Here is a 17,226-nt window from a genome sequence, read left to right on the forward strand (position 1 = left end):
ATCTGCTCTGAAGCGAATCCGCAACGGATCCGCTCTGAAGCCGGCAGCTCTGGTCTGGATCCGTTGCTGATCCACCCCGGAGCTTATTGCTATCCCCGCCCCTTTCTGTGATGCATGTTGCAGCAGCCAGACCAGACTTTCTTTATGGTGAACAGCAGTGATGATTAATATTTTTTTTCGCGGAGCGTAAAAGATTAAGCCCGAGGTCCGACCCAACCCGACTCAGTTGCTTATATTTTTGATCCGAACCCGGCCCGAATTCGCGGGTCCCGTCGGCTTTGTCGGGCCGGCCCGACCCGTTGAGAACTCTAATGCGGCAGTCATGTGGGCAAAAATGCCTTGATGTTAGAGGTCAGAGGAGAATGGGCCGACTGATTCAAGCTGATAGAAGAGCAACTTTGACTGAAATAACCACTCGTTACAACCGAGGTCACAACACGCAAAACCTTGAGGCAAATGGGCTACAACAGCAGAAGACCCCACCGGGTACACTCATCTTCACTACAAATAGGAAAAGAGACTACAATTTGCACAAGCTCACCAAAAATGGACAGTTAAAGACTGGAAAAATGTTGCCTGGTCTGATGAGTCTCGATTTCTGTTGAGACATTCAGATGGTAGAGTCAGAATTTGGCATAAACAGAATGAGAACATGGATCTATCATGCCTAGTTATAACAGGTCGGCACAGAAGATTGAATTATTTGATTTGTATTTATTTCATCTCTCAATGTGTCATGACCTAGTTTCTTTCTCTCTCTCTTTCTCTACATACATACAGTACATACACACACACTAGCCCGCTCACATTACTCTCCTCCGCAGCTGTTTCCACTCTCTCCTCTCTCCACCAGTCCCTCATCTTCTCTAATTAACTTTGGCTTTATCTATCGATCCCTGCCTTTGTGTTTTGTCAGATTGTTATACAATGCAGACGTGCTCACCTCTGTTCTGGCTAAATATCCAGTTAAACTCCATCTTGTCTTGTCCTGTCTAGTTTGTGAGAAAGACGCTATTTTTGCTATTGGAATTACCCCCTGCATTCATTTGTCATACGCAGAACTGTGGCTCGTGTGCAACAGAGACTGTACCTATGTGGTGTTGCTGCCTGTGATCGGCTGCCTCTTGCTCTCTCCGGGTGCCCAGTGAATCCCGCTGCCCTTTTGTTTGGCAAAGCCACGGAGGATATTTGTGTTTCCATTTTCACCAGACATCTGAAGACATCTCAGTTATTTGTCCATTGTTTTTGCCGATTTGACTTTCCTGTGGCCAGCTAATTAAAGTACTTTGACTGCTATCTTTGCTTTTGAGTCCTTTCTCTACTTAACACAATGTCATTGGTGTTTACAGTATTACCAGAATTGCTTCTCTTTAAACACACAAACTATTTACACATCAGTACCAAAATACTGGTAGGTTTTGAGACATACACTCTAAAAATGTCTGGGTTATTTTTGACCCATAATGTGTAAATATTGGACAGAACACATGCTGGGTTAAAAATGACCCAATGTTGGGTTGTTGTTATGCAACCATGGGGTACAATAACCTAACAGTTGGGCTAAAACCAACCAAAACTAGTCATAAAAAAAGATTCCATTAGCGCCCCCTTTTTTCAGCCATCAAAATCATTTAATAGGATAATATGTTTTGATAATTAACCAGCCAGGCTGTTTTGGACTTCTCCAAAAAGATGGCCAGCCCGCCCCTGGTGTGACAGATATTATCCACTGGAGGATAAAGATGTCACATAAGAGGACGAAGCTTTTTGAATAATTATATAAATAAACACATTATTCTTTTTTCATCATTAATTAAAATAGTTTTTGAATTTATCGCAGGACATACTGTTATAAAGTGACATGAAACTACAGTTAGTACAAAATGAGATCTTTTGTTTTAAAGACAGAATAAATTTATACATAAATAAAGAAGACAGATCAAAGACAGAAAATCAAGAAGAGTGGAGATCCTAAGAGAACGACACAGAAAATGAATTGAATCAACCTTTAAAAGACAAACCATATACAATACTTTAAAAAATCCAGTCAATCCTAATAAATACTAAGATGAATATCAATCATATTTAACCGTGCTGCTCAACAGGGAGGCTCTTACATATAAGTCCCAGATGTATAACCCTATTATTGATATGTTTTCCTCACTTATTCAAATTTTCTTTCTTTCTTGTCATATGTGTGTGTGAGTGTGTGTGTGTGTGTGTGTGTGTGTGTGTGTGTGTGTGGTCTTGGCAAATAAATCCCATTTTTATTCTGATATTGTTGATTAAATTTTGTTGTTTTGATAAGAAATAAGCTAGTACTGTTTGTATCAAAAATAAACTTCATTCTCTGAGATATTCAAAGTTAAATGAAATCCTTTATATCATGTTCTCTTTAATGCAATAATTACTAGTTCGGTCCTTTAGTGTGAGCACATAAAATAACCACAGATTTGTTTTTTTATCTCAAAATATCTTAAAGAACAGTTGGATATCGCAAAAGGGGAGATATAACCATTAATGTTATATAAAATTATTTTTTAAATGGTTTTCTTTCAATTTTTAAAGGAATTTAAACTAATTTTGTCTGTATTTTTTTTAAATGGGGAATTATGTTATTCATAATTTCACATCAAATAAATATAAAAATAAGTGTCTAATAAAAATCTCCCTCATGCTGTTTATAAATCATTAAAAGTTTGTTTTTTATTATTTCTGACCACACGCATTTACAGTACAGTTCAGTAAAAATGTCCACAAAATCATGAAAGAATTGACACATTTATTAACTACTTGTATTGGCTCAAACATCAGACTTTACACTACATAAATTTATTTTTCTTCAGAAATAGTTTTTTTTTACACAAAAACAACTTTAAGATGTGGTGTCAATGCATCGTGTGTGTGTGTGTGTGTGTGTGTGTGTGTGTGTGTGTGTGTGTGTGTGTGTACCTGGTAATTATCACGTTGTGGGGACCAATTGTCCCCACAAACATAGGAATACCAGTGTTTTTGTGACCTTGTGGGGACATTTTGATGTCCCCATGAGGAAACAAGCTTATAAGTTAAACAAAATGATGTTTCTTGAAAATGTGAAGTAGCAGAAGGGTTTCTGTGATGGTTGGGGTTAGGGAATGGGGTAGGTAAGGGGAATAGAATATACAGTTTGTACACTCTAAAAAACAAACGGTGCTATACAGCACCAAAACAGCTGCCCTGGATCGCAACGACAGAAGAACCACCTCTAGTGCCACACAGCACCGGTGAAGAACCAGCGAAGCACCAGTGAAGCACCAGTGAAGCACCCGTGCAGAACCATATAGTGCCATGTAGAACCATATGTGGTGCTATATGGCCCCTCTATGGTTCTACACTGGTGCTTCACTGGTTCTTCACCGGCGCTACACGGCACCAAAATGGCTCCTCCATCGCCACGATCCAAAGCAACTGCCCCGGTGCCACACAGCACCGCCTGTTCTTTTAGAGTGTATGGTACACTGAAAAAATGATTCATTGAATTTAATCAATCCTTTAGGGCAAGTGGTTGCAATCAACCCATTTAAGCTACATTCAAACAAAAGTTTTATATTTTATTTTACGTTACTAATCTTTTTTGTTTAAATGTAGCTTCAACAAATTGATTGCAACCACCCACCCCAAAAAAATCATTAAATTCAATGAATCATTTTTTCAGTGTATAAAATGCATTACGTCTATGGAATGTCCCCACAAAACATGGAAACCAGAATGTGTGTGTGTGTGTGTGTGTGTGTGTGTGTGTGTGTGTGTGTGTGTGTGTGTGTGTGTGTGTGTGTGTGTGTGTGTGTGTGTGTGTGTGTGTGTGTGTGTGTGTGTTTTATATGTAAAGTTTAAGAGTTGAGAGCACATGTTGTGGAGCCACATTCATTTTCTCTTTATTGGTTTGACAACAGCAAGAATATCTGGTGTCAAGAGACTTTGATTATTGTTTTAATTTGCTTCTTTATACGAGGGTTATTTTAGGGCTCTGTTTTCTGGACTTTGCGTGCAGTCACCCGCACATCAGTCGACACCCCGCGAATGACCAGTTCATCTTTCAGCTGAAACACAGGTGGAGAAAAAATTATAATTTCTTGTATTTTACATTTCTGTTACTGTCTACTGGCAGCGTCTTTGGCATGAACAGTCCTAGAAAGTGTTACTTACTTTCTGCATAACAAATGCAAGGTTCCCACTCTCGGTTAGGTCTAGAAATGAGGTGACTTTCATTTGAAGTCCTACCACATTTCCTAAAGAGATGCACATTTACAACAAGTAACATCATATTAAAAACAGACCGAAAGTATAAAATATATATTATGTTGATTACATAAAAACATTAATATTGTGATAAAACACCTACCTTTATTCACCATAAAGGCCCAACGGCCTGGCACATTTACATTAGTTGTGTTCTTGAGGTATGGGACAAAGTTATAATCGGTTGACCCAGGAATGACAAAGTAATGTGTGGAGCCTATTGTGTCATAACCAGCCTGTTTAAATCATAAAAACAAATATTATGTATTCACATGGAGTCATACATAGTATTAATCATGAATATTTTTTATATTGACATAGAAGTTTACCTCCACTGCATATCCCAACCCATCGATATCACCATAGTTCATCAGAATAAAGGAGGAGGTACCATCCGAAATTAAAACCACTTGAAACGAGATTGACTGAAAACATGTGAAACCTTGTCAGAGAAATATCATATTTTATTGTTTTCAAATCCATTAGAATTCAAGAAGTATAAATAAACTTACTGGGGCCAAATGATGTAAAAATACATTTGTATCCATAGTGTTTACATAGTCCCAAGTCGCTACAAAGACCCAAGATGCACTAAAGCTTTGACCAGGGAAATACCGGTTTATATCTTCTGTGGCTCGTGTCAGCACATTTCCAGATGTGTACTCATGATAGTAGTATGCACCAAGTCCAAAGTCATCGAGGTCAGTAACGAGAGCAGCAATTATATCTTGATTTCCATAAGTTGGAAAAATGGAAGGGGGGTCTGCTTCTGGAATCGGTTGGTTGAATGAAATTAGTCCATTATTGTTAACCTGAATTAAAAACAAATAGAAAAAATCCATCAGAAAAACAGCAAATGATCAGCTATCTTAAATGCTTAAAGCGCCAATATTATGGGATTGTGAAAATCACCTGTCATGCAGTGTGTCAAGTAGTTGTAAGTGAATGTTAACAGTTCGCAAAAGCTGCAAAGCTGAAAGTGCACCGTAACAAAAGTTAAAATCTTTCTAAAGAAAAAGTTGACTCTGAGTCGCTGAAACGTATCACCCAAAGTTCGAAGCTAACCGGCTAACTCAGCCTCAAGCTAAGCAGCTAACTCACGTTTATAGTTAGAATATCTGGTGTTCTTATTACTTGGAGTCACAATAAAAGAGCAATATGTTGGTTAACAAACTGCAATTCTTTATCAGTACTCTGTGTCTGTTCGGCTAAAGCCCTCCTCCTTTTTGCACTCCTATAAGATCATTCCCTTATCACACTGTGCGACATGGATCATTTAAACTTGGGTACGACAAGCATGTAGACTGTACGATGATGAGACGGAAGCTTTGACGGCTACGTCACACATTAGCGAAACGCCACCAGCATGCACTAGTGGTAAACAAATGCAACAAATAAAGGACCCAGGTCGTAGCAGCAAACACACTGTGTGGTGATCATGCTGAATTTCCTGACTATCGTAGGCTATCTGTGGACACAAGACCGGAAAAACGGCCATCTTTGAACCTCTCTCACTGTACGACATACTGTAGGACCACCGAAACAAAGATGTGAAACTCACCAAGTAATCAGGGGTGTTCACCGGCATGCCCACACAAAAATCGCCGCAAAACACGCATTCCAACAGGTTTTATCGTAGTTTTTGCCAACTCCATTGACTTGTATTAGATGTGCTGTGAGGTACGGTAATACTCCGCGCCGGGAACTTTGTTTTATTCTTGCAATGGCGGATTAGCACCACCTGGGCTGGAGTGTTTATTATTCAAGCTCTCAGCGGAAGAATGTACGGGTGTGAGGCGTTTGGAAAAATAGGTCCACAAGTTTACAACGAATGGTAAAACCGCTGTTTGAATGCGTCTTTTGCAGCGATTTTTGTGTGAGCATATCGGTGAACATCCCTGACCACTCGCTGAGTTTCACGTCTTTGTTAACGAAAGTTTAATGCATTTTAGAAAGGATTGTTCCAGTGCACCTATAGACCCATTGTAGAGGTGGGAGGTGAAACACAAACACCGGAAAATTCTCGGGGCAGCCGCATATGTCGAAATTTTAGTCAAAACCGTTCTATTTCACCATAAACAATCTGAAAACAGGGCTTTAACTGTAAAATACTGAACTTGTCCTTTAACCTTGCATGCATGTAAACCTGTTGTTGGGGACTCTCCAAAGCAAATATGAACATTTAAAATAGCATAACATTGGCACTTTAAATATTACATGCATACAGCAGCTGTAGTTTATTTACATTTAGACTTTAAATAATAGAATTGAATCTCACATATAGCAGGTTGTATGTCCGCCCAAAAAACGGAAATGGACTGAACAGGCCAACTTGAGCGTAGTCATCATTGCCAACCTCGATTATTTGTGCGTCTCCAGCTGCCAAACCAACTGGATAGAAAATCTCTGGTGTTGCATAGAGAAAAAAGACAAGCACATTTTTACATGTTTACATTTATGATGTTTGTTCACGTGAGAAACACAATTCATCAAATTCATAGGTCTATACCTACCTGAAAATTGTACAATGCCTGTTCAAAAAATAAAACAAAACAGAGAATATTAACACTTGTGTAAAACACATACAAAAGATTGCACAGGTGTACCAAATTATGATGTAACTGCACTCTAAAAATTGCATTTTTTAACCAATACTGGGTAAATAGTATTGGACAAAAACACTGCTGGGTTAAAAATTACCCAATGCTGGGTTGTTTTAACCTAACAGCTGGGTTATTCCCAGTGGGGACAGTGGGGCCTCCAGCCTTAGTCAAACGGGTTGGCACGTATGGTCGGGTTGCGATTTGGCGCTTTCATGTGTTGTGAATAGTATTCCATACAGACCCGTTTGCCACTGAACCTGCATTAACGACGATAGTGGGGCCTCCAGCCTTAGTCAAACAGGTTGACACGTATGGTTGGCTTGCGATGTTGGGGTTTTCTTGTGGTCTTGTAAATAGTATGCAATATAGACCCGTTTGCCACTGAACCTGCATTAACGACGACAGTGGGGTTACAGGCCTTAGTCAAACGAGTCGACAGGTTTCATTTTCTCTTAAAGATCGGAAGGTGACCCTTAGTTACCATATATACCGTCGTAGTGGGCCCCCAATTTGCAAAATCCTCAACTGTGGATAATATAATTATGCCGCAATAGTTAGTCTGTCTGAAACTAAGCTGATTAAACCACATCACTGTGTGACACTTGCATTACATGTGAACGGCCCCAACGCTAATATGATTTTGTTTTTCTCTCCCTGTCTCGTCCTCAACCCCGAGGACAATGGGACAAACAGACCCAGTTCCACTAGATGTGAAAGTCGGCACACCTCTGATCTACTGGACGTCCTTCAACGTGATGCCCAGCTGATGCCTGACCAACTATCACCGACAGAACCAGCTTAATCTCTGCTTAATCTCCTTATCCGTTTATATGTGTGTATATACATATATATCTCCCAAGGGTTTTTCCCTCCTAGGACTTTTTTTATTTCCTCGGCTAAACAGCCCGGGTTTTTTTCTCCTAGGGTTTTTTTTACCCCGGGGAGGCAGCCTTCTTGGGCTTAACTTAGCTTCCTCTTCTAGACGTTACATTAGTAATACGCTCGCTTATAATGTCGAGTCATAGCCGCAGCAAATTTGACTGCTTATGCTATCGTGTATTATGTTATGCTATCTGTTGTTTTTCTGTGCTTTTACTGCTTCTATTAATGTAAAGCTGCTTTGAAACAATTAACTATTGTGAAAAGCGCTATATAAATAAAATTGAATTGAAAAAAAAAATATTCAAACTCACCCTTTTGAAAATTAACTATGGTTTTACTACAGTTGAACACAAAAAAGCATAGTTGGTGTAGTAAAACCATGGTTTTGCTGATAGTAATCAATACACCCAAAAAACATGGCTACTACACTTTTACCCCAATAAAACCATGGTTAATTATCATAAGGGCATGGTTGGGTAACAACAACGCAGCGTTGGATAGCTTTTAACCCAACAGTGTGTTCTGTCCAATATTTACCCAGTATGGGTTGAAAATAACCCAGCCAACTTCATTACAATTACAATTCATCATAAATCAGAAACATGAAACACCTACTGTACCTTGATTGGCAGAGAAAGCCCAACGGCCTGGATTGTTTACATTACTTGTGGACTTGAGGTTGGGGATGAGGTTGGGATCGTTTGACATAGGCACAACAAAGTAATGTGTGGAGCCAAATGTGTCATATCCAGCCTATTGAAATTATTAAAACATATGCATTTATATTGAACTGATATGGAGGATAAATCATAAACTTTATGTTATTCTGATATAGAAGTTTCTTTCACCTCTGTTGGAAAACCTATCACACTCATGTCACCATAGTTCATCAGAATAAAGGAGGAGACACCATCCGAAATTAAAACCGCTTGAAACGAGATTGACTGAAAAGATTTAAAACATCAATTGTCACAGCAACATCAAGATTTACTCAACAGAGATTTGTTACAGTTGTGTCAAAAACGGAAACAGTTTAAACAGGAGAGAAAAAAAACTTACTGAAGTTGAGTGATGTAAAAATACATTGGCATCATAACTTTGAACAAAGTCCCAAGTTGCTACAAAGACCCAAGTAGCGTTGAAGCTCAGTCCAGGGTAATAGCGTTTGATATCGTCTGTAGCTCGTGTCAGCACATTTCCAGATGTGTACTCATGATAGTAAAATTCACCGTATCCATAGTCATCCAGTTCAGTCCATAGAGCAGCAATTAAATCTTCACCTCCAGAAGGAAAAGTGTAAGGATGTGCTTCTGGTATTGGTTGGTTGAATGAAAGGAGTCCATTATTGTTGACCTGAATTAAAAAAGAAAAGAAAAACAGAAAAGTTTCAGCTAGCTTAAATGCTTACATATCACATACGGTCTGGTTTCACAAACAAAGCTTAGCTTAAGCCAGAAGACCTTAGTTGAATTAAGATGTTGAAGCATCTTTATTAAACATAACATAATCATTAATACCCTATGAAGTTCACTTCCGGTCGTCGTTGACTCATCTGAGAAATGAGAAGCTTGCCACCAGCAAGTAGCCTACTCAAGCCCAAGTCTCTAATGCTCAATCATAAGAGGTAGTATCTTAAGATGTTTGTTTTTTACTAATTTGTGGTGTAACGGATCGCAGTTGATCAGTGATACGTATAGATCACGACCCACGGTTGGGCTTGCATGCGATTCGCGGAATAATACGCAAATTTAAATAGGGTGAAAGTTGATCATTTGCACGTGTTTTAAAGGCTTGCATATGTACACACTTAAGTGATTTTAAACAATTTAACCGCTAAAAGATGCTAAAATGAGCAATTTTCTGTACGCACATGTGGTTGAATGTGTCCGGTCCAACTTCAACCTTCAAAGATCGGAACTCTGGATGTATAAACTTGAGAGAGAGTTGTGCTACTGTGTCTCATACTGTAGTCCATTAAAATACATTTGGTGAATAAAGCACTGAAAAACAACATAATTTTCGTTTTATGTGGAGCGATTGTTTATGCTGCTTCATCTTGAAGCGCCGTTTGCATTCATCCTTCGTCTGTGTATGTGTGCGTGTTTAAGTGCACTCAACAAATGTAGGCATGTCAGATTTACAGTTATGTCGCTTACATAATGTAGCCTTTTTTAATGTTTGATGACAAGATAAAGACTTAAGGAAAATTAGGTAGACTAATAATTTAAGTTTAATGATCAGCCTACTCACGTGTATGTCCCACAGCTGACATGGAACGTTATTAACTGGTTCGGGAACTTTATATTTTGGTTCTAACTGGTTCAGGAACGTCAATTTTAAGGTTGAACCGAAAACCGGAAACGTTAAAATACTGTTTCTGTTCAGAACGAACCAATTGGGACAAAATTCTGGTTCAAAGCCCTGCTTGGAAAAGATGTTACTGGTGTGTACCTTAAGACAAATCAATGGCACTTGTGTTTTTAAGACCTTTCAGTGCAAATTATTTTCAGTTGAGTTCAGTCAAACATGTGATTAAGTCTGACATTAACCTTAAGCCTTGTCTGTGAAACTAGTGGTAGATGTGATTATTTTAACGTGTCTTAGACTTTAAATAATGGAATTGAATCTCACATATATCAGGCTGTATGGCCGACCAAAATACGGAAATGGACTGGACAGGTAAACTGGAACGTAATCATCAGTGCCAATAACAACAGTTTGTGCATCTCCTGCTGCCAAACCAACTGGATAGAAAATCTCTGGTGTTGCATAGAGACGAAACACAAAAATAAACACAAACATTGATTTAGATGTTTACATTTCACACTCATTTATGATGTTTGTTCACTTTGTGTGTTCAGGCTGTGAGAAACACGATTTGTCCAATTCAAGGGTCTTTACCTACCTGAAAATTGTACAATGCCTGTTTAAGGAAAAACAGAGAGTATTAATATAAACACTTATGTAAAACACAAACAATTTTTCACAGGTGTAACAGATAATGTATAGGGGCGTTATTATATAACAACAATTTTATAAGCATTCTTTTATGATTACAATCCATCAGAAATCAGAAATATGAAACACCTACAGTACCTTGATTTGCAGAGAAAGCCCAACGGCCTGGAGTGTTTACATTACTTGAGGACTTGAGGTTTGGGATGAGGTTGCTGTCGTTTGACATAGGAACAACAAAGTAATGCGTGGAGCCAACTGTGTCATATCCAGACTATTTAAATCATAAAAACAGATACTATATATTCAAACCCAGCCATATGGAGTATAAAATATGAATATTTTAAAAGTTTCTTTTACCTCCACTGGAAAACCTATCACACTCATGTCACCATAGTTCATCAGAATAAAGGAGGAGACACCATCCGAAATTAAAACCGCTTGAAACGAGATTGACTGAAAAGATTTAAAACGTTGATTGTCACAGCAACATCAAGATTTACTCAACAGAGTTTTGTTACAGTTTGTCTCAAAACAAAAACTTACTGGGGCTGAATGCTGTGAAAACGTGTTTGGATCCCAAGTTTCAACAAAGTCCCAAGTTGCTACAAAGACCCAAGTAGCGCTGAAGCTCAGACCAGGGTAATAGCGTTTGATATCTTCTGTGGCTCGTGTCAGCACATTTCCAGATGTGTACTGCTGATAGTAGTACGCACCAAGCCCATAGTCATCCAGTTCAGTCCAGAGAGCAGCAATTAAATCTTCACCTCCAGAAGGAAAAATGTAAGGATGTGCTTCTGGTATCGCTTGGCTGAATGAAAGGAGTCCATTATTGTTGACCTGAATTTTAAAAAATCAGTCAGACAAACAGCAAAGTATGAACTAGCATGAGTTGTCACAGTTGCGTTAATTTTCATTTAGACTGTAAATAATGAAATTGAACTCTCACATATATTAGGTTGTACGCGCGGCCAAAAAACACAAATGAACTGTCTAGGTTTACTGAAGCGTAGGTTTCATCACCAACAACAAGAGTTTGAACGTCTCCGACCGCCGTGCCAAATGGATAGAAAATTGCTGCAGAGGAAAGAATCCAAATAGACACAAACTTTGACAAATATGTTAACATTTTTCTCTCATTTATAATGTTTGTGTATTTAGGTTGTACAAACACAAGTTCCAATTCAAGAATCTTTACTTACCCGGCCATTGAATGCCTATTCAAAGAAAAAACAAAATATTTAACTCTGAAACACTTGAATAAAGTACATATAAAATATTGCACAGGTGTAACAGGTGATGACTATTGCCGTAAGTATTTGCTCTGACATCCATTTAATTAGATCATGATTCTTATATTATGATCACTATAAGATCAACATCATGAAATCAGATATTTAATTCATAAGACACAAATGGCACAGTTTACAGTGCAGTACAGTACAGTGTAAAATCAGCAAAACAAGATGTTCGACCGAAGCATCATCATGATGTATTTTTACACGTTGTTTTGTAGGGCAGCAAGATATAAAAAAATACAGCAAATGTGCATATCGTGATGGTTTGCAATAACTGAATGATGTTGCAGATAGCAGAGATACTGCCGAGACAGAGAGAGTAATGATTTCTTTTCCCATAAATCATGTAAAAAATTATATTTGTAATATAATTTGCAGTCCTATTGTTTGTTTTCTGTGTGATTATTTTGGGTATTATATAACATAATGGAAACAGTAATGGAGTTGTAGTAGTAGTTGAAATCACATCCTGTGTAGGGAATGCCGAAAGAATAAACACCATTAAAAACACTTTAAAGGCAGGGTTCATGATCTCTGAAAGCCAATGTTGACATTTAAAATCACTTAAACAAACACGCCCCTACCCCAATAGAATCTTTCTTTTGATAGCCCCGCCCCATACATACGCAACCCAGGCAATTATGTCGGCTAGTAGACACGCCCCTTACTGCTGATTGGCTTCAAGTGTGTTTTGGTACTCGGCCAGACTCCCTTTTCCAAAGTGTTTTTCAAAAATCATGCACCCCGCCTTTAAAAGCTTTGACTAGCTCAACATGCAATCCAATTCACAGACTTTTGAATTCGAGTGCAAGATGAGCCATTCATATTTTAATCTGAGACAGAACTGAACACCAAAAAAATGTTTTAAATCTTCATGACTTCTAACATATGATTATAAAGTGAAAGATTGTACTAACAACAACATCAATGGGGGGGGGGCAAAATAATTCACATTCTAGTAGTTGCACTTAATCTAGAAAAATTTTAGGAACTCATGTTATTAAAGCACAACCGTTTCATTTGAAATAGAGGTCTAAAGCAAATGCCGCAGGTGAACTTCGGGTGTGTACGAATTCACTCTTGCTAGTTTAACGACAAAAAAAAACATTCAATGCGCCATGGGCATGGTGAAAAAGGATTGAACCTATTCTTTAATGAATCAGAGTTTCATCTCCAATTCTATTAAACATCTTGAACCATGACGGATTCGCTACACGGTGGAACATGCAAGATTGAACGCTTCTACAGATACAGTTTTATCTAGAGATAAAACGGTTCATTCGTCATTACTGCAAATAGGTCATTCTGATTCATGCAGTTCATAAGACACAAATGTAACATTTGGCACAGTTTAAGTACAGTACAGTACAGTTTTCTGTCAGTGTGTTTTGTCTATTATTTACCCAACATGGCTTAAAAATAACCCATTGCACTGGGTAAAAGATGGGGTCCATTATCTTCAAGGTTTTACTTTACCCTTTCAGATCAGATCAACCATGACATACAAAAGAAGGTGGCAAAGATTTAGAATTATGTCTCTAGTAAACAGACAAACTATTTACACATCAGTACCAAAATACTGGTCAGTTTTGGGACGTATGGTTCAGGTTTCTGTCTGATTCTGGAATTATATAACATACCAGTTGTAGTTGTAGCAGATGTTGTGAAGGGTGCTGAAAGAATAAACACATACAATCATAATTAAAGACCATTTGAAAACTTGACAAGCTCAATGTGTGATCCAATTCACAAACTTTGAATTTGACAGTGTACAAAATGAGTAATCGATATTTCTGGTATGTTTCCGGAATGTGAATGATAGCACATTTGACATTATTTTTGATCAACTCTTAGATGTGAACTCATAGATTTTTTAAAGGTCTATCATTGCCTGTTGTTGTTGGTGGATATGTTGTTGTTGTTGTTGGTGGTGGTGGTGTTGTTGTTGTTGTTGTTGGTGGATATGTTGTTGTTGGTGGTGTTGTTGTTGTTTGTGGTGTTGTTGTTGTTGGTAGTGTTGTTATTGTTGTTGGTAGTGCTGTTGTTGTTGTTGGTTGTGTTGTTGTTGCACTGACTATTAAAGAAAAACAGATGTGTTAATATTAATAGTCACATTAATACTGTTATTAAAACCTACATTGAAGATCTTACTTAGAGACAGAACTGATATGAACATCAGAAGATTTTGTGAAACTCCAATGAGTCCCATGATTGCAAAGCCAAAGATGAAACCACAATGTTCTGTAATCAAAAAGAGCTTTATTATTACTCTTGTTATGACTAATAATATTATATGTGAATTTATTCTTAATACGGTATCACTTTATAAGCCTTATTATTAAACATACAGCTCTGATTTTAAAACCTGATTGAATGAACTGCACTTAAAGCTGTTGCAACAATTGCACTGAATTTCATATAAACAAGTTTTTCTTGGCAACTGCAAACAGTCTAATGTTACACATCTTTGAGTAGTCCTACGGTGTATTAATTGTTTATTTGGTTATTAATAAGAAATAAATGCAAAAATGTATTGAACATTGCTTTCTATCAAAATGCTTCTGCTCCTCTTGTAGAAAGCAGTTAATAATCACTTATTATATAATAATACATGTAAGTGAATAATATCATTTAATATAAAATAATATAAAATATAAACGTTCTTAAGACCAAGAGACATATAAGATATATAGAATAGATATATTTGACTCGACTTACCTCAAACAGGTTTATCCAACGTGCTCTTACACCTGTTGTGGGTTAAACTGCTGAGCATGAAGTCTGCTTTTAAAGGTTTCACAACCCCATAAATAAACCCTCCTCTATGAAATAGATGCAATTCTTTGATTTGCAAGTAGTTGTGCAAATAAAGCTTTGTATTGTAAATGCAAATTAATTTGCACAAAAACATTGTCTTATATGTGACCCCTAATTTTTTTTACTTTTTATGCACTTTATTTTGTTAAAGAAAGAATTGAAGGTTTTGCAGGTCAGGTATTCATCAAGCAAGCCTCGGGGGTGTTTTTTTTGTGGGAATTCCTCACACTAGCTCACGTAGAAAAGCATTGACAAAGACAAAAGAGGTTTGCAACTTAAATTATTTATGTCAGCACACAGTGAACACAATAGCAAAACAATTTGCAGAATGAGGATATAAATGGAGGCTTTCCCAGAACAACCTGACAATTCCTTACGGGATTACAAGTCCGTGATTTCATTTAAAGCCTATCAAATGAAATCAAAATAGTTAAGTTAGTTTATTTATTTATTTGTTGCAGTTTTGCTCTTGAATTTATTACTAAGGAATGTGCTTGCAGAATTCAGATATGGATAAATATGATTTGATGTTATCTGCTCTTAATTCGTATTTCTGTGCTTTCAGAATATGATATGAAAGAAAATGTATTTATTCTTTTTTTGTTAATCCATCAGAGTTTATGGTTTAAGGCAGAGCACATATTTGTCCTTTAATTGATGTTTTTTTTTTTAATTATCACATCACAAACCATTCCACTGTTTTTATCTCGTTGTCTTATGAAAACATTCTCGTTGTTGGCCAGGAATTGATGCCAGATTAGCAAATACTTTCACTTTTAAAAATAATATGCTTATCACGCCATAGAGGAACTAGTTTTATTTGAATGGTTACATAAAAAATCTTAAACATTTAAAAAAACCTTCTTTAGATTATATAAAAAACATGAAAGTAATGGTTCTTCGAAGAAACTTTGACTGAATGGCTCTATGAGGAACCAAATATTTTTCTTTGTGGAATCACTATGAAGAACCTTTTAAGCACCTTTACTTTTTAGTGTACACTGCCGGCAAATTGGCAGAGAATATACAGTATTCTGCTCTTTAAAGTCAATAACTGTATATGTTAGTGAGTTAAGAGTCTTAAACATTTTGTCAGAAAACCTGCTGTGTGCTCTCATCTGCTGGCAGACAGCCTCTAATCGGCTTTGAAAGAGTTAAGATGATATGTTTAATGTTGAGATTTTTTAGGACATATTCCAGAAACCCTAAAATTACAAAAAAAACTTAAAGACATGCATCATATGTGAAAGAATCGTTACCTGGTATAGTTCAACCCTATATCACGACATTGCGTGACTATTTCACGCATGGACCAGCGTGACAATGTCACGCTTTGCCGCGTTTGAGCGTGTGCATGTCACGCTTTCTGTTTGTGTCGCTGTCACGTATTGGTTACTCAACTTTTTTGTCCTATTTTCAAACCATTGTCGCTTCGGTTTAGGGTTAGATTTGGTGCTTCTGTTATATGTCACTTTAAGTATTTGTCACTTTAAGTATTGGTTTATAAAATAAAAAGATACAATACTTATTCTTTTATATTTTCTAAACTTTAACCAATTGTCACCTGACGTTGGGGTTAGAGTTTGTTTAGGTAAGGGTGTCATTTTATGTAAATCTAACCCTAAACCGAAGCGACAATGGTAAGAAATTAGGACAAAAAAGTTGAGTAAGCAATACGTGACAGCGACACAAACAGAAAGCGTGACATGCACACGCTCAAACGCGGCAAAGCGTGACATTGTCACGCTGGTCCATGCGTGAAATAGTCACGCAATTTCGTGATACTGGGTTGTATAGTTTGTACATTTGTATAATGGCAGTGCACTTTCACATGATATGAACACGCATACCAAGTGACGTAACTACCTGTAAATGACTTTATCATGCATGTAGACAAATCCTTCATCTAGATAAAGAATTCCGACTAAAATAACAAAAAGGGATTTCGGAAAATGAAGTAAGAGTGAAAAACAAAAAAAAATGTTCCTGCCTGGCTTACGTCCAGTAATATTTCAGTAAGTGCATTGTTTTTTTACTATTAAACAGAGGTGGACAGTAGTAAAGTATTTTTTACCCAAGTAAACTTTTAGTGTTACTTTATCAGTGTTTTTCTTTGGAAAACATGCTTTACTACATTCTAAAGCATAATATTACACTTTTTACTCCATACTGTCAGGAACTGGAGGACGAATGAACCCAAACGCAAACGATGACGGGAGAACAGAAAAACACTTTATTTAACTAACATAAAACAAAAACCCACGAGGGGGAACACAACATGATATATAAGAATAGAACAAATACAAAATGAACCAGCACAGGAGAATGGACACAAAAAGATTAAATAATAAAAACTAAACAAGATAACAAGGAAAACAGGTGAGGGGAATGAA

General features: G+C 37.2%; 1 protein-coding gene across 1 annotated transcript in view; it reads right to left on the reverse strand.

Moving 5' to 3' along the window:
• Nucleotides 1-3,509: 3,509 nt before the first annotated feature.
• The window catches only part of LOC129420502 (uncharacterized), a 57,011-nt gene continuing 43,294 nt past the window's right edge, over nucleotides 3,510-17,226 (reverse strand). The window contains exons 24-37 of the mRNA XM_073866512.1: nucleotides 11,079-11,174; nucleotides 10,860-10,992; nucleotides 10,669-10,686; nucleotides 10,395-10,522; nucleotides 8,823-9,116; nucleotides 8,612-8,707; nucleotides 8,384-8,516; nucleotides 6,792-6,809; nucleotides 6,557-6,684; nucleotides 4,791-5,090; nucleotides 4,608-4,703; nucleotides 4,382-4,514; nucleotides 4,186-4,268; nucleotides 3,510-4,079 (exon numbers count right to left, since the gene is read on the reverse strand). Coding sequence (XP_073722613.1) covers nucleotides 3,999-4,079; nucleotides 4,186-4,268; nucleotides 4,382-4,514; nucleotides 4,608-4,703; nucleotides 4,791-5,090; nucleotides 6,557-6,684; nucleotides 6,792-6,809; nucleotides 8,384-8,516; nucleotides 8,612-8,707; nucleotides 8,823-9,116; nucleotides 10,395-10,522; nucleotides 10,669-10,686; nucleotides 10,860-10,992; nucleotides 11,079-11,174 — 1,737 coding nt within the window. The 3' untranslated portion in view covers nucleotides 3,510-3,998. The remainder of the gene's footprint in view (nucleotides 4,080-4,185; nucleotides 4,269-4,381; nucleotides 4,515-4,607; nucleotides 4,704-4,790; nucleotides 5,091-6,556; nucleotides 6,685-6,791; nucleotides 6,810-8,383; nucleotides 8,517-8,611; nucleotides 8,708-8,822; nucleotides 9,117-10,394; nucleotides 10,523-10,668; nucleotides 10,687-10,859; nucleotides 10,993-11,078; nucleotides 11,175-17,226) is intronic.

This window comes from Misgurnus anguillicaudatus, chromosome 4, assembly GCF_027580225.2.
Source record: "Misgurnus anguillicaudatus chromosome 4, ASM2758022v2, whole genome shotgun sequence".
NCBI classification, from domain to species: Eukaryota; Metazoa; Chordata; class Actinopteri; order Cypriniformes; family Cobitidae; genus Misgurnus; species Misgurnus anguillicaudatus.